Genomic DNA, 18,159 nt, shown 5'->3' with positions numbered 1-18,159 from the left:
CGTGCACTCTCGTGAGGACTGTAGGCAGGTTTCAATACTAACCCCGTGAAATAAAATAAGTCACTAAGCTTTCTTGAATACCTACTGCTTGCCAGGCACTGCTCTAGCTGTTCTACCTGGATTAACGCACAGGCAGGTACTATTACAAATAAGAACAACTGGGCACAGAGGTTAAGAATCTTGCTGAAGATCAATACTAGTCAGAGGCACAGGCAGAGCTTGAACCCATACGGCCTGGCTCCGAACTCCATGTTCTTAACTGATATTGTTGATTAGAAAACTGAGGTGTGGAGGATATAAGTTGGCCTGGGTCCTACAGCTCCTCTGTGGGACTCAGATCCTGGTAATCTGAGCTGTGAATTATACCCTGCTTATACCCACTCCCTTCCACCTACACAGCTCCCTGGGGGCACCACGGGTTCACATCCAGGGACCTAGCCTGGGTGGCAATCTGACTGACTAACAAACCAGAAACACAGATACTGCAGATTTGAATTTCAATAATACTTTCCCAACCCATTAGATGGTTTACTCATAGATCGAGGAATCGAAACAAAAAAACAGAAAACGAAATAAATCTTTACAACTTGTCTGCTTGGCCAGACTGCCATGAAGGGAAATTCATCTCACAGAGGAGCAGTTGTCAATAGCACTGTTCATCAAGAAAGCAGAACATAGGGCTAGAAAAAATATTTATGAAACTGAATTACCGAAAAATGAGCAGAAATGTGGTACAAGACAGAAAATCAAAGGTACAGAGTCTTGAGGAAACCTGGGGCAATTGAGGATCAAGGTCTGTGGGAGTTCGTGTCGCTCTAGGGAAGAGGGAGATTAATACAAACATCCCGTGCACTGACCACGCCTCATGGGAGATGCACCCAAGACACCAAGCCTTCAAGTGAGCAATGACTCCAGACAACTGTTAGGATGGTGACGTACTGAGGACCCAACTCTGAGTCAATTCAACACCTTTCTCTACACTGATGAGGGAGGAAAGCTTTCCTTACACTTATGGTGAAGGTTCAAGGAAAAAGATTAAAAATTAGAGCACCAAAGCGGGGAGGGATAAATTAGGAGTTTGGGATCAGCAGATACCAACTACTATACATAAAATAGATAAACAGGGCTTCCCTGGTGGTGCAGTGGTTGAGGGTCTGCCTGCTGATGCAGGGGACGCGGGTTTGTGCCCCGGTCCGGGAAGACCCCATATGCCGCGGAGCAGCTGGGCCCGTGAGCCATGGCCGTTGGGGCTGCGTGTCCGGAGCCTGTGCTCCGCAACCGGAGAGGCCACAGCAGTGAGAGGCCCACGTACCGCAAAAAAAGAAAAAAAAAGATAAACAACAAGGTCCTACTGTACAGCACAGAGAACTATATTCAATATCTTGTAATAAACCATAATGGAAAGAATATGAAAAAGTATAAATGTATAACTGAGTCACTTTGCTGCACATCAGAAACTAACACATTGTAAATCAACTACGCTTCAATAAAAAAATTTTTTTTTAAATTACAGCACCAAACAAGCAACTAGTGAGATGATGGGGTAGGGCCGCAGTTAAAATCAACTCACACGTGCACAGAAATATTGTCAGGGTCTCCATCGTGGTTGAAGTCCATGAGGTCATTAATTGAGCTCACTGCAATGACTGCTTGTCCAATGGTGTAGACAATGGACAGCGACACAATTGTCCTGTGTTAAAAGAGGTCAAGAGAATCCAAGTTAATTGTACAAGAGCCATACACTTCCTACGCCAGTGCGAAAAGGCCTCTGCTTCCAACTTTCAAAAGCCCAGTCACGATTCTCCTTGTTTCTCAAACTGGGACAATTACCTGATAAACCTTTGCAAGGCAGAGCTTGCTGAAGAATTTGTTCCTCAGCATGTAAGCACTGAGCGAAGTTTTGGCTGCAGGAACCTGGGGAGGCAGAAGATCTGTTCTTTCTTTCAACTATTTGAAAGACTCAGTGTCTATTGTTACCTAGCTACTGAAATGATGACCTGTATCTTTAAATAGTCAGAGATATTTATCTTGCACCTGGTAACAATATTCGGGCAGGAGTGGTCCATTGGTTATTTTTGAATTATATTGAGTAATTTTGAGATAGTGAATATTCCTGCCTCTGCCCGTGTCATGCATTTGACCTGGAAGAGCCTTTACTTCCGTGTTAAGTCCAAGGAAATGTCCCAATGACCCGCCCCCTGCCCCCACATCGAGCGCACTCTTGAAGCTCTTCCTGCAGGACTGGTTGAGCACCCCGTGCTTGTGGTCCAGCAGTTTGAGCCTTTCAGCAGCTGGGTTGTTTTGAGGGAGCTTTTTTGTTCTCCCAGCCCTTAATTTCTCACGCGTCATTAACAACAGACGCTATCCCTCCTACTATTTCAAGATGCGACAAAGATGTTATAAGTGTTTAGAGGAGGAAAAAAAATCCTACCGATGCTACCTGCATTCACCCTGCCGAATGCCAGGCACTGTGCTGAATTCTGACAATATGAGGATGAGTAGAAACAGGGCCTGGGACTCTCTCCTAAGAGTTTTACGTTCCCTGATTCTTCGTTCCCCTAGCCCACCCTCCGAAACCCCAAACCTTATCATTACTTGTTGGCTTGCTCGTTAACAAGAAACCTGCCACGACTCACTTGAACTTCCCCAGCCAGGAGTCGGCAATGAGAGCTCCGAGAATGGGCGTCAGGTAGCACAGAGCCACAAACGTGTGATAGATGGCGGTGCTCAGATTGTCGTTCCAGCGGAGGAAACTTTGAAAGTACAGAATCAGGATCGCTTTTTGCCGAGGGTGGTGGAGGACGAGAGGGCAACAAAGTTAGCAGTGGCTACAGTAACTCAAGCTCTTCACTGACGGGGGGTGGGGAGAGTGTTGAAGAGTTACCTCTCATTCCATAGTAGGAAAATCTTTCACAGAACTCATTGATCACGATGAAGAAGATGCTCACGGGATAACCAAAGCAGCTCTGACAAAGAGAAACAGTCTGCGTTTGAAACAAGCTCCTCACTGGTCCATATGCGCCAGTGAGGGCTAACGGCATGGAAAGTAGCGGATGCGTGTTTAGTAACTTATCAGAGGCACTCCAGAGGTGGAATCAAGAATTAAAAAGTTTCATTCCCTTACACTCTACATAGAGACAACAATGAAATGAAGATTTTCTTGTTTTATAGTTTTACTGTTAGTCTGAGAAAAGCTAGACAGGCAGACCTCAGAGATATTGTGGGTTTGGTTCCAGACCATCGCAATAAAGCAATAATGGCAATAAAACAAGTCATACAAAGTTTTGGGTTCCCCAGTGCATATGAAAGTTACGCTTACACTATACTGTGGTCTGTTAAGTGTGCAACAGCCTTATGCCTAAAAAAATAAGGTACATACCTTAAGTTACGAATGCTTTGCTGCTGAAAAATGCTAACCATCATCTGACAACACAGGGTTGCCACAAACCTTCAATCTGTACAGAAACACAGTCTCTGGGAAGCACAATAAAACGAGGTATGCCTGTACAGAGCATTTCCTAAAGAGAAGAAACGCCACACAGGAACTCAGGAGGGTCCCCTCATTGGTGTGAGATGCATGAGGTGCATTTGTTAAGCGAATGAAGCACAGCTTCATTTACGGAACATTTACGGGCAAAACAGGTTGTAAAGTTTACATCATGAAGCTACGTGGAGAAGTAGAAATACTCACCTGCCGTAAGAACATTCCTGAAAGAAAACAAAATGCCACCGTTAAAGTCAAGTACTTAAAATGCTTTCGGCTGAGTTAAGCTCAGACCCTCCGTGTTGGTCAGGCCGTCGGGTGTGTTGTCCAGACCCTCCGGCCCTGTCCACCATCCCAGTCCCAGGCCTGGGCCGCTTCTCCGAGTCGGGCTGGGCTGGTGGCTGCATTTTCTTTCAATCACCTGCTCGGGCAACTCTCGTGTGTGGTCAGGATGGAGAGCCAGAGGCTCCGAAAATCTGCCGAAACCACTTCCTCCTTAAAAGACTTAAAAAGGCTGCCCAGTGCCCACGGGATAGAATCCAAACTTCACCATCTCACAAGGTCAGAGGGTTTGGATGGGGGTTAAACAGAAAACGCTTAAGAGTGCCTGCTACACAGTGAAGTCCCACGCCCGTCCTGTTCCCCGGGCCGCCCTTCCTCCCGCCTGGCCCCGGCACACAAGGCTCCCGGGAAACGCCACGCGCACCCACCTAAAGTCCTCAACGAGATAGCGACCCCTCTGCCGGGAAGCCTCCTTTTAACGTGCCCCTTCCCTTCGCGAAGCCTCCTCTGACCTCCCCACGTCCCCGGTGTCTTTGCGTCAGAAAAGTGAATTAGAACAGGAAGAAAATGGGTGAGAATCCAAGTGAGTTGGTAAAAACTGGGTGTCGCTGACCGCCTTCGAAGTCCTAGCTGTCCCCTTGATCCCCTCTGTTCCAGCCCCTGCTTTTCTGTCTCCGCTGAGTTCCAGCCGGAGCGGCCTGTAGTCTCACCTGCGCCACTGCCGATACCGACAGCCTGGCCCGCGCCAATCAGGGTCTGTCACAGGCTGTCCCAGCGCCCACCGCTCCCCGCGGCCCCTCCTCCGGCCGCACTGACGACCTTCGAGTCCCCCGCAGGGCTCTGGATCCGTGACACCACAGCAATGGTTCTCAGACCGGAGGCTGCCTCAGAGGCACCCCCAGGGCTGGGGGGGGAGCAGGCTTCTGGCCCCCACGCCCAGAGCTGCTGTCCCTGTAGGCCTGGCGTGGTCCCTCGAGCTTGCATTTCTAACAAGTTCCAAGGGGATGTCGGTGCTGCTGGCCCAGGAACCACACTCGGAGAATCACACGCAGACTGTGAGGTCGAGTTGCCTGACCCATCTACGTAAGTAAGTTTTATCCCTGCCCTGTCCCCGAGCACCAGAGAGACCCGCCTGTGCCCTGTGTCCCAGGGGCGGGGGCGGGGCGGGGGAGGGAACCGGACACAGAAGCAGGACGGCACGCTGGCGTCTCCACCACGGCCCTCAGCGCCAGCTCTTGCACCTTCCCCGTTCTGGGCCTTTCCTCTCGGACCTGCCACCTTGTGTTTTCATCATGTGCAAGTCCAGGGCCCCATCCCACAAGAAACAAACTGCAGCTCTGCCTGAGGAACTCCCTTCTGGGCCTGGACCGCGTGGTCCTCCAGGGCCCCCTTCATCTCGTGGGCCAGGGTCTTCCTTCCTGAAGCCACTCATGCTGGGCTGTGGGTATCCGCACTTCCCCAGCTCAGCATGGCCTCACACCCCACACCAGACAGTCTCCAATTCTTGCCTCATCATTTAAGAGCAGTGATGCTATTTTAGTCCTTGTCCTAAGGGGGGAAATATTAAAACTCTGGAAGGAGATTCTTCATCACTAACAGACTGGTTTTCTCCCCAGTTAGACTTCCTTGTGGGAAGGGGCTGCTCTCAGGGGCAACATGTGAAGAATGCAGGCATGGGGTCAGATGGGTAATGGGATCTCAGTCCTGACCCCCCGTGACCCTGGGCAAGCCCACCTCCCCTGTGGACAGCCTGCCTATCAGATGAAGATAACGCCACCCACCTTCTAGGATGACTGTAAGAGTTCCACATGGGAAGCCCCAGACCAGGGCTCAATGGGTCCTTCAGTGGGAGATGCTACCACATCAGAATCCTCAGCCCCTCACACGGTGCTTTTCAGAGTGGAAATTAAATGTTTGTTGAATGAATACATATTCCAAAGAACCAGCCACATCGGTCATCAAGTACCGTGTTCAGATCTTGGCTCTGCCACTTAGCAGTTCCATCTGCCCCTCTAGCCTCCTTCTGTTGGTGAGGCTGACCTGGTGGGCTTCATCGGTGTCCCCATGTCTTCCCAATCCCCATAGAGTTTGGCCAATGGGGAGCCGTGGCAGGTGGTCAGAGGGTCAGGGTGTTCCTCTCCCTGAAGCTTTGCCCAGGCCACCTCAGATGGCTGAACCCTCAAGTGTCGGCCACTGTGCCTCCAAGGTCAGCCCTCTCTCTCTCCACACGACTCTCCTTCCAGGTTTCCATCCCGGTTTTGTACCACTTCCTACAGGTGGTAACAGTAAGGCCGATACTCTGGGTACCTGCACCATCACTTATGGTGCCCTGCCCCCCACCCGTCTAAATGTCTTTCTGTGAATAAACACCCCTATTTTGAGAATGCCATCGGTCTCCTGCTGGGACCATCATGGACAAACAAGCCACGTTTCATCACCAGACTCTACATGTTGCCGTGTTTCATCACCAGAGTGGGGAGACGGCCACTCTGCTGTGAAATAAAAGGACCTGCCAGGAAGGCGCTTTTGCAAAGTTCTACAGGACCAGCCTGTTGGCAGTATTTGAAGCCTGTTTCTTTGCTCTGTCTTCTTGAGGATCTAGCAGGACCATACGACGCTCCGCCTACTTTGACTTCAGATAATGTAGCCTTACCACTGTCTCCCAAAGACCAGACAAAGTAATGAGTATCGTCCACACAACAGCTCAGGTTGGTTCTTGCAATGGGCCTTCTAGAGAAAAGCAGGAGGAGGGTATGAAAATCCAGACTCAACAGAGACAGCCTGGAGCTTTGCTGCAATCATCTCTTTCACGTTTCTCAGAATTTTGGTTTGCAGGGAAAGACTTCACCTGGCCAGGGTAGCACCTGTAATTTTTTGGCTAAATATTACTTAGCACCAATTATTTGCTAAATAATAATGGCAAAGGTTTTGTTTAGTTCAGACATGAATAGGGTTACAGCAAAGAGATCTTAAACCTTATTACAGCAACCGTTGCACCCAGAACTACATGATGGAAAATGAAATTCCTGAACTCCAAGTGAAAATCTGAGATTTAGTACCCACTCATCACTCGGGAAGTTTTTTCTTTTCTGAAAGCTGTGTGTTCCAAAGAACCACTTTTATTGCCGTGGGGCAGAGGTTGCTAAGCTCTTCTTTTATAGAATTCAGAGCTACTTACTGGATGTAATACTGCAGTCAGCATTTCTTAATACACCCGTGTCCTCTCAGGATTGCTGTCTGAGGAAGCTAAGTGTGGAAGGGGGGTTACGTCGAGCCTTAAGTCTGAACTCAAATTTCAACTGTCACAAGATTCTGTTTACTTTGGTAGAGTTGGGTCTATTGTTGATATCCTGATAGTAAATCTGATCGGCATATTTGAGTGGTCCGATGTTTCTAGCATCTTTCATGGGTCACTTGGTTTTAACTACTGGGTCAGAGTAAAACAGCTTAGCCAGTCCCGGCATATAGTAACCATGGAATCAATGCTGGCTCTTACTGTTATTCTAAGCCTAGCAGTGCTTTTGTCTCTCTTTTGGCTAAAGAATTTAGTAAAATAAGTGTACATTATAAACCTCTATGATTACTGACTTCTGAGGACAGCAGGAAAAACCAAGAAAGACACACTTTTGCTTTCCACTAGTTGATGGAATCTCTCCATTAAGGTGACTATTTCCTACTACTTAACGAAGCACATTCCATATTTTGAACCATTTAGGGATAGAAACCCTAACTTTAATGTTTTATTACCTAGAAACTGATAACTCCCTCAGCAACATGATGGGCATAAAGAGTGCTTTTCTAGGATTTAGACCTGGGAAGGGAAGGAAGAGGCATCTTTGCTGGATCTAACAGAGAAGCTCGTACCTGCATGCGGAGAGAAAAGTATTCCCTATCATCGCCGAGAGGGAAATTGAGGGAAAGATTTAAGTACTGCATTGTGTGTTGGGGATGACATTTCTTCAGTCGCATGGTGTGGGTGGCAGAACAGTGGTCCCCCGAAGATGTCCATGTCCCAATCCCCAGGGCTTGTGGATATGCTACCCTCCATGGCAAAAGGACTTTGTAGGTGTGATTCATTCAAAGACCCTGAGATGGGGCATTTATCCTGGATTATCTGGGTGGCCTCAGCACAATCAAAAGTGTCTTTGAAAGAGTCAAAGGAGGAGATATGAAGACAGAAGCAGAAGTTGGGGTGACAGCAATTGCTAGAAGGCCACCACGATCCAAGGTATGTGGTGACCTCTAGAAGCGGAAAGGACAAGGAAATGGATTCTGTCCCTTGAGCCTCCAGAAGGAACCAGCCCTGCCAACACCTTGATTTTGCCCCAGTGAAACCCATGTCAGATTTCTGACCTCCAGAGCTTTAAGACAATAATTTTGTGTTGTTTTAAGCCACTATGTTTGTGGTGACTTGTTACAGCAGCCATAGGAGACTAATTCACACGGGTTTGCCTCAAGCTCTGTAGATGTAGGTTTCATCTCTATGTACACAGATCATAAGACTCAAATCTCCTAGCAAGTTTTATTTGTCAGCAACATGTCCTTTTATCACTTGTTTTCCTGAGCTACATTTTCTATCTGAGGGCTTACGAGTCCATACTCGGCACCTGCCTTTTTGATGGGATTTGGCAGGATCTGTACTTGCTCAGCTGCCTTCTGCAGGTTTCTGACTCTTCATAACCCATCTCTAAAGTGGGGATGCTGCCTTACAGGGTGGCAACCCCAGGACGAAGGGGGTCTGAAAATGGTTTCATAAACCAGGAGTAAAACGAGTTTCCTTGATTATGGCTCTTTTAGGCTGTGTATACGCCTCACAAAGTCGGTCACATGAGACCCCAGGCCTCATTCTCAGCAGAAGTAGCTTCTGAGTTAAGGTGAGAACTCCTCTCACAATATTACCCCTGCAGTTAGTAGATGGAAGGACATGGGACTTTGGAATCAGCTTGGAGACAATCTTCCCAGCCATAAGGCTCTGGTCAAAACACTCAACCACTGGCCTTCCATCTCTTCAGCTAGAAATGCTAACACCTTCTTTGCAGGTTGGTTAGTAAGATCGAAGCTACATTAATAAGATGAAGTTTGTTATTTACTGCATCCCATGAAGACATCTGGGTAGTGTGGATGGATGTTTGGAATGGACTGACTTTAAAATAGGGACAAGAATTTGCCATGGGGAGCCCTGGCAGGGGTGAGAGGTGGTCCTTGAAGAAAGAGGCCGGCCCCTCCAGGGTTGCTCTCATTGACCAAAATCAGAAGGTCCTTATGATGTCACCTGGGGAAATTAGGTCAAGGGATGAGGAAGTTGTGGACAGAGAAAAGTCAGACTTCTCAAATACAAGCCACAGTGGCAAGCACTGACTCTCAGTCAAGCTGTTTTCAAATCGGCAGCAGTATAGTGCGTGACTGTGTGAGTGGCTGCAGGGGTGAAAGGAACGTTCAAAAATTCTCCAGCGCAGCGGTTCTCCACGTGTGGTCCCTGCACCAGCAGAAGCAGCTCCTGGGAACTCCATGGAAATGCAAACTCTCAGGTCCAGCCCAGACCCACGGAATCAAAACCTCAGAGGGTGGGGCCAGCTGTCTGTGCCGGGGATACAGTTTGGGAGCCACTCGCTGCCCCGGAGCAGAGCTAGGGAGCCAACGGGAGGGGATGGGGTGCAGGCAGGCGCTGAGCATCACTCACGTCTGGGTGATCAGCTCCTATGATGTGGTCCTGGCCTCGGCTCTTCATTCCCTCTTTCTGAGCTCTGTCCTCCGTCCACCAGGACGACGGTGACAAACAAGACGCTTTGCCTCACCTTCCCGCCCCCTGCCCACCCCACTGACCTGAGCGTCCCGGGTGAAGGCTCTCAGGACTGCCCTCAAACCTCACTGGCTCTGCTACCTGCAAGGCCAGGCCTCCCCTGGGGACCTGACTTCCGTCATCCTCCACCGCAGCAGTCCAGCCAGGCCTCCTACTTCTCCCTCCCTCCAGGCTCCTTCATGGCTCCCGGCAGCATTAGGGCAGTTAGCGCCTCCCCCCGCCACGCACCCATCAGTCTCCCCATCCTCTCTCCCCGCTTAGATCCCTTTAGCCTCTTTACAATCACCCCAGACACAGCGAGCTGTTCTAACTTCTGAAAAGTGTTTCAGAGCCTCACATATCATATGATCCCCCCCACCTTTTTTTCTTTTTTGAGAAAATAAAGCGTGTGCCATTTCAAAAAGAGCCCAGCAGGACATGCACCAGGCATAACTGCAGCTGAGCTGATACTTGGTGGTGGGAGAGGCAGGGGGGCCTGGTGTTGCACCCCTGCTTTGATTTTTTTTCCAAAATTTATCAGCTTTGATCAAGAAATGAAAGGGCTTTTCTTTCCTTCAATGGGTTTTTCCCACAGGAGTCAGGCTAGTTACAGAACAGGCTCTGCACCTGTCACCCAAGGCCCTAGTTTCCAGAGTGGCTTTTCCTGAGGCTGTTTCTTGCCTGATAGATGATTTTTTTCCTTCCTGGAATGTCTGGCCACATGTCCCACCTCAGGGTCCCTGCTCCTCTGCATGGCAGTTTTGTGTGCTTTAGAAAATTGTGATCTTTCCAGCCGGATCCTGCCTGGAAGGCAAGGCTTGCAAGTGGAGAGCGGCTTGGCGGTGCCTTCCAGCCCGGGCCCTCCTTCTAGGGCCCCCAGGATGGGCGCAGCCTGCACACCGATGGGCACAGGCCCTGCCCACCCTTCACTTGTTTTTATAGAAATAGCCTCTTTTCCACAACTACCTCCTTCCCCACTAAGAGAGAACGTATTTTTCCTTTGATACATTGACAGATAGCTACATAAACACAGAACATACTGATGTATGGTTTTCCTAAAGCCATTTAATCAAGCTCCTGGCTGTCCTGCCGGCACTGCTGCTAAAAGCAAATGAGTTATCAGGCCTTTGAGAACGAAGAATTTCAACTAAACCCAAAGAACATGGAGCTGCTTTAGAAATATGGGGAAGCCAGTGCTAATGGGACAGTGTAGGTTTTATGACGTGACCCTGGCACAATGCCATGGCAGGGGCTCAGCCTGGGGTGCTGGCGACCTTGTATCCACACAGACCGAGGCATGAGCCCAGATGCCGGGGTGTGGGGCTCTCTGTCCAGCCCCAGAGGAGACAGACGTGGGGTATGAAACCGTCCGGCTGCAGCCTGGCACTGGCTCCTCAGCCACAGGGTCCCTCACCACCGTGCTGCTGGCATCGGCCCCTGTTGTTTCGGCATCGCCCTTCTTGCCTAGTCTTCCCTGTGGGTGCAGTGAGCGGCCTCGTGGCGTCCCGAGCCGCCCAGCAGCCAGGCCTGGTCCTGTGTGTGTCCGACGGCCGGGCCTTCATCTTTCTTGAAATCTCCTTCTCTCGGCCAGGGGCCCCCTGGTCAGGGCCTTCGTTTCCTGGGGCTGCCACAACACTGTACCATGAAGAGAGAGGCTTAACACGATGGAGGTGCATCGTCTCGCAGTTCTGGACGCTGGAAGGCTGAGATTAGGTGTGGGCAGAGCTGTTCCTCCTAAGACTGTGAGGGAGGATCTGTTCGCTGCCTATCCCCCAGCTCCCGGTGGGTTGCTGGCCATCGCTGATGTTCTTTGGCTTCTATGAGCATCACCCGGTCTCTGCCTTCACCTTCACCTGGTCTTCTCCCCTTCGGTGCGTCTGGGTCCAAATCTCCCCTCTTACAAGGACACCAGTCACACTGGATTAGGGCCACCTCCTCCAGCATGACCTCATCTGAACTGATTCCATCTGTGATGAACCTATTTCTACATAAAGTCACATTCTCAGGTGCCGGGGGTTAGGACTTCAGTATATGAATTCGGGGGTGACAAAATTAAGCCCATAACAGTCGAGGGCATTTGTAGTACTCGACCTATTGTTGTAGGTTACAGATATCCTCCTACCTTTTAAAAAGGTTTCTACACATGACTGTCTAAAATCACAGGCTTGAGAGGCCCGTCATGACCGCTTCTGATGGTTTTATAAATCACCTACAACTTTTAGCATCTTGTTTCCATAACCACAGATGTGAATCATTGATCGCCATTCCCGTTCTCCTTCAGAAAGAAATCACCTCCAGGGGCCCCAGGACCCAACCCCTTCGGTACATGCTCAAAAGTTGTTTATGCCTCTATTGCAGGGAGAGGGCAGCCAGGCCAGAGGCTGCGACAGAGTTAGCACGTAGTAAGCTGCTACACAAAACAGAAAGATCCAGGGACAGGCCTAAGTTCTGCCTCAGGTGTAGGCAGATGGGTTACTCAGGGTTAAGGAAGGCAATCCTTGCTCTCCAGGGACTTCCTGTATCTACACCTGGACATTCTTGTTTTCTAGAAGAACACCCTGTATTCTGAACTTAGAATGAGGCTGACTCTAAATGCTATGACTGCTGAGGGTGAATAAACAAACATATTCTCAGGGTAAAGACAGACCTTTCCTCAGAGCTGCTCTAAAAGGAAACAGGAGAGAACGTGAGGGGAAGCGTCCCTCAGCCTCCTGGACATCACCTTCCCACCACCGCAAGTGACACGCTCCAAGCAGGCAAGAGAAACAAGCATATTAGCATCGGCCCTGATAATGTCGTGTGTTTCATAGGAGAAAACAATGCCAATGGCACACAAGTGTCACTAAATTGAAAAAAGAAACAACAACAACTAAAAACCAATCTTCTGATCTTTGGGGGAGTTTGTTTGGAGGCAATTAAGTTAGAGATCCAAAATTTTAGACACAAAGTTTTTTACTCTTAGATGTTAAATCGCGACTAGAAAAACAGCTTTCTGATCACGGTTAAGTGTGAAGTTAGGCTCCAAAACTAGGTACAGAAGGCAAATTATTTTCCTCCGTTGATATTTAGGTTGTACATGCCTCATTCTTATCCTGAGAATACATGAGAATATCCATAAGAAATTTCTAGAAGTAGAACGCTGGTAAAATATTATGTGTATTTTAAATCCCGTCAGATATTACCTAACAACTCTCCACGGAAGTGTTAGGTGACTTATTTTTTCCAGTCTTATAATTTTAGAATGAACACGCACAGAAGAGACAGCTATTAAAAAAAATAAACACTATTCATAGTTAAAGACTGCCTGGAAACTTTATCCACAGATTAGTAATACAGTATCAACAGAGTCTGACCATTATTTTTAGAACTAATTTGAGGTAAATTACCCATGTCTTATGACATCACTGTGAACATTTCTGATTCACCTACTATTATACATGGGGGGGTGTTTACAGACCAATTCTGTTATTAATAGATTGCTGTTGAGAACTGATTAGAGCTATGACTTGAAAGTCCGTCCGTCTTGCTGCAGGGAAGACACTAGTTACTAAATGTAGCACCTAAGCTGAGGATGCAGGCCATAATGGAACCATCTTTGCACGGTAAGAATATTTCCTAACTAAAGTTATGGACAAATAACACATATATCAGAGAGAATATTTTCTATTACCATGTGTACTGGGTTAAATAGTGTTCTCCCAAAACTACTGTCCTTTCCATAATCCTAGAAGGTGACCTTATGCAGATGAGAAGGTGCAGGTGAGAAGAGGGAAGATGAGGTCACCCTGGAGTAGGGTGGGTTCTGAATCCCATATGACCAGTGTCCTGATAAGGAGACAGCCATACACAGCGGGAAGATGATGGCCACGTGATGATGAACGCAGAGACCGGAGTGATGTGTCCACGAGCCGAGGCATGCTGGCAACACCCGAAGCTAAGAGAAAGGCATGGGACAGATTCTCCCCTAGAGCCTTCGGAGACAGCGTGGCCCTGCTGACACCTGGATTTTGGACTTCCAGCCCCCAGCAATGTGAGAGAATACATTTCTGTGGCTTTAAACAAACTGGTTTGTGATACTTTTGTTAGAGCAGCCACAGGGAATGAACACATTACGGGAGCTTCTGTGTTTTGACTAAATAAGAAAAACTTTTGCTCCTCCGAGAACATTTCAGGTGTACCTCCTGCCGTGTCCTGATAGAGCTTACGATGAAACTCCGCAGATAGCAGAGGTTTTCAACGCTGACTTTGACGGTATGCTTCGTGAGCTTTCTGGTCTTATGTCTGATCCTTGAACCAAATTTTCCTGACGGGCACATGTTCCATTTCACACATTTCTACGTCATACCTGGGGATTCTGACACCTCTGTGCGATGAGAGGCTCCTGGCGGCAGCCCAGTGGGAGGCCCTGGCTGGTTTCCAGTCTCGGAAGGACTAGACCTTCCTCCTCCTTCAGGAGAGTCTGCGGAAGATCCTATCCCTTCCCCTTGGCTGTGGCACCTTCCAGCTGCTGAGATGGTCCTGTAACCCTGTACTACCTGCTCACGGTAGCCGCACCTGGACCGAATCTGGGTGGCAAGCAAAGGCCTGACAGCCCGTTCACATTGACCCCATGAGTTGACCCCACTGTGCTGTTTCCTCAGTGATATATCTCTGACCTTTGAAACCAGGGGACAAAGTTACAAAACAGCGAGTCCCTGGTTCTTTATGTTGCTATCCCGTGGACTTTATGAGTTCACGGTTCTCATTCATCTCCTGACAATACTGCCCTTATTCTTTCACCATCATCATGGAGGAACATGGAATGTCCTCAGAGTCCACCCTTGTTTAGATTTCCTTATCAGCTCACCTGGGACACCCACATACTTTCTCTCCTGCCAAGGATGAAATCAGGATGTAATTGTGTCCAAGAGCTGCCACCACCCAGAGAAGTGGGAAAACAGAGCTGGCTGGTAGTCCCTGCCCCATGGCTCCATTCATCTGGCTCGACCCTGGAGGACAGAGGCCCCCCTGTGAAGCAGCCTGGTAGCTCACGATCTCTCAGTCTGCCTCTGTCCTTCAGTAACTCAAAGGGCAGCGGGAAAATTATTAATCAAAATCCAAGTGAAACAAAAATGGAATAATTCCACTCAGGACATTCTGTAGGGGTGTGAAGGACTATGCAAACATTTACCATTAAGATGGCAAATCCTCCCACTCTGATGTGGTAAGCTGCTGCTTTCATAACACTTTACACGGGTCTCATAATACTTTGTTCACCTCACCTATAACTCAGTGCGAGAAAATGTTGTTTACGGGTTTGCGCTCCTGCCCTTGAGGATATGAGTCTCCTCAAGGCAGGAAAGTTTTATTCCCTTATGTGGTAAAACAAACAAACAAGCAAACAAAAACTGCATAAACAGGAGATTCAGGTCAACCCCCGCCAGCCTTAGCTGGACCACGTTGAGTCAAGGCTCCCTTTCCTAAGACTGCCTTTGTGAGCTAATTTTTAAATTCTAGCTACTAATTTGACCCAAATTTGGACAAGCCAGGGTCCAGACTACACTAGATCTTCTTGCCATGACCTCATTTCGGGGGGCACAGTAGCAATGTCTGGACATGGGCAAGGGTAGAGAAAAAGGAAGTTGTCAGGTAGAGTCACTTAGGGCAGTGGTTCTCAAAGTGCGGTCCTGGGACTGGCAGCAGCAGCAGCATCTGGGAACTTGCAGATGCAAATGCTTGAGCCCTGCCCTGACCCACCAAAGCAGAGACGCTAGGGCTGCGGTCCAGGCACGCGTCAGAATGAGCCTTTGCTCAAGTGATCCCGACACATGCCAAAGCCTAAAAACCACTGACTTAGAGTAATGTCAGCCTAAAAGGACCCAATGTCAGAAGTTCTCTCTTTTTACTGCATGGGAGGAAGACGTTCTCCCAAGGTTGGGATGCCCAAGGCTCCCTTTGGTGTGGGGTACCCTCAGCTTCCAGCAGCACGATTACAGCCTACAGCAGGAATGCCAGCCTCCCTGGTCCTTCGGCTGTGTTCACAGGTCTACCCAAGAGCTTCTAGAAAGAGGAGAGAATGTGGAAGGACTTTTAAAGGACCAGGTTGGAGGGACCTTCAAGGCTAGTCCCTCCTTTTATACTCAGGAAACTGACTTGAAAAACCCTTCAGAATTGCATACAAGGCCAGAAGGAAGCTGAGGGCTGGAGGGGAGGAATATGATAAAGCGTCATCACTAAGTAAATGAACTTCTCAGGTCGGCCAGGAGGCCCTGGCATGGGGGGCAGGAAAACCGGAAGCCTCTTCCTAGAACCCGAAGCCTCGTCAACCTCCATTTTCAGAGTCATATATGTGGCATGCGACAGGGCAGGATCTATGGTTTTCCAGGACCAAAGTGAGGGAAGGAATTGGTGAGAACAGCAGCTTTGGCATATACCTTTGCTAAGCTCTGGGCTAGGGAGTCGGGTGGGGGTAACAGGACGGAGACAGAATATTCCAAATCTTCCGCAAAAGCATCCCCAGCCCTCCAAAGGTCTCAGAGGCGGCGCTCCAGTCACTGAGGTTTGCTGCCCTTCGGAGACCTAACTCCACAAGGCAGGCTGGTCCCTGCCTCCTCTGGCCCCGACTCTGATAATCACACACACCCTTTAAAGCAAAGGTCAGCAGCTATGGCACGGCACCAAATCCAGCCCCCTACCCATTTTTGTATGGCTCGTAAGCTAAGAATGGTGTCTACGTTTTAAAACAATCGAAAAACGCTTTTAAAGACTATCTTATGACACCTGCAAAGCATATAAAATTCACACTTCCGTGCCCACTGATAAAGTTTTACTGAAACACAGATTTGCCCATTTGTTTCATGTTTCAAATTACAAGGGTGCACTTGAGTCGTTGCCACAGACACTGTGTGGCCCCCGGAGCCAAAAATATATACTATCTGGCCCTTTTCAAGGCAAACGCTTCTCTAAGAACTTTCCTTGCTTCTTTCCCTCCTGCTGGATTCACCAAGCTTTCCAAGTGTTCCCCTTTCAGTCATGAGGGGATCTGAAACAATCTTGGCATCATCTAAGTCACAAAGATCTGCTCTTAAGAAGGGAAGTTACTGCTACTTTTTTAAATTAAAAGACATTTCCTAATTATTTGTTTCATTTACTAACTAGACCCAGATATTTACTAGGACTTGAGTAAACATAAAACTGGTATCTGAATATAAACTTTTTGTTGCTACTCACATGCTATGCCAATCTCAGTTGCAAAACAAACAACCCCCCACCCCCAAACCCTTAAGCGCCAATCTGTAAACTAGAAAGTCAGTTCACTGGGGACTATACTTCAAAAGCTAACCTTGTGTTCATCCACTGACAATCAGGCTGCCGACAGCTACCCCGATTGGAACTGTGTTAGGAAAAGTTCTAATTCGGCATGGATACCATTCAGGTATTTGGGATCTGAAAACCAAAATGAATATTTCAGAGCACCTCCCAGAAAAGTTACATAGAGTGACAAGCAAATGGTGTTTGAGGCAGGACCCAGAGCTCCAGCCCAGGAGTGGGGCTGCCTGCAAAGCTGAGCTCTGATGGGTACCGGCCCCTGACAGCCTGCACTGGAGAGGAGGCTGCAGCATCATTCTGGAACGAGCATACTTAGCACCACTAGAAGTCCCAAGGGTGACCCACTAAATACTGCTACTCCAGGACCACGACTCGGCATGGCACAGTGAGTCTGAGAGCCAGGTGCCCATGCACACCCGGCATTGAGCTCCTACACAGCTCAGTGCTGCCACTGAGGGTGGTATGGACATTTCTGCCTAATGGCTGAGGGAGTCAAGGGCCACAGAGCTTAGCTTACTGATGCAAGATCACAGAGGGAGCAAGTGGCAGAGCAGGAACACAAGTGCAGGCCAAAGTCAGACCGGGTTCTCTCAACCACGTGGCCACACTGTGACAGCCTGGACCCATCCATGCATAGGCTTGCGGGGAGAAGAGGGCTGCTGGTCTCTTGCAGCTCCGTTCTGCTTCTGCGTTCATTCCAGAGCTGTTTATTCGGAAGCAGGCAGGATTAAATTGTTTTCTATTTGTTCCGCCGGCACTCCATGCCTACCTATGGAGGACCGGCTACTCTCCTCTATGCCTTCTCTTGAAGCTCGAAGACAGCGGCAGAACGTTAAATAGGACCCCAACGGGCCAGCCCCAGTTCCTCTTGGACCAGGGCTCCCTCAGCAGCTCTGGAGTCACCTGGCCAGCCAGAGGCAAGAGAAGTGCCAGAACAGCCCCTGAGCGCCGCGCTCCCCCCTCCTGGACGGAGGCTCTGCTGGACCTGCCATCACCAGCACGATGCAGTCTAGCTTCCAGCCCACTCTCAGCCCACAGGGTGGGAACACAGAGACCGAGGATTCACAACAGGTAGGCAGGTCAAGGTTACTGCGTTCGTTCTTCCAACCTGTGACCAGGCGCCTGGGGTCCTCTGCCACCGCGCCCGGGGACGAGATGGGGCGGGGAGGCTGCCCGCCCTGCAAAGACGCCCCAGCCTGCGAATCCCACCGCCACGCCGGGCTCCGCTGACCACCGGTCGCTTCCCGCCGCGGCGAGGTGTCCCTGATGCGCGCCTGCCCTCCCGCGGTGCCAGCGTTGCCGGCTC

General features: G+C 49.3%; 1 protein-coding gene across 1 annotated transcript in view; it reads right to left on the bottom strand.

Moving 5' to 3' along the window:
- The window catches only part of SLC15A1 (solute carrier family 15 member 1), a 49,047-nt gene that overhangs the window by 30,209 nt on the left and 679 nt on the right, over positions 1 to 18,159 (bottom strand). The window contains exons 2-6 of the mRNA XM_024740017.1: positions 4,549 to 4,647; positions 3,692 to 3,708; positions 2,885 to 2,984; positions 2,637 to 2,778; positions 1,571 to 1,690 (exon numbers count right to left, since the gene is read on the bottom strand). Of these exons, the coding sequence (XP_024595785.1) occupies positions 1,571 to 1,690; positions 2,637 to 2,778; positions 2,885 to 2,984; positions 3,692 to 3,708; positions 4,549 to 4,647 (478 nt within the window). The remainder of the gene's footprint in view (positions 1 to 1,570; positions 1,691 to 2,636; positions 2,779 to 2,884; positions 2,985 to 3,691; positions 3,709 to 4,548; positions 4,648 to 18,159) is intronic.

Source organism: Neophocaena asiaeorientalis, unplaced genomic scaffold (genome assembly GCF_003031525.2).
Source record: "Neophocaena asiaeorientalis asiaeorientalis breed wild unplaced genomic scaffold, Neophocaena_asiaeorientalis_V1.1 scaffold9, whole genome shotgun sequence".
In the NCBI taxonomy this organism is placed as follows: Eukaryota; Metazoa; Chordata; class Mammalia; order Artiodactyla; family Phocoenidae; genus Neophocaena; species Neophocaena asiaeorientalis.
Note: the sequence above shows the minus strand (reverse complement) of the source record. Positions and strands in the feature narration are given on the sequence as shown.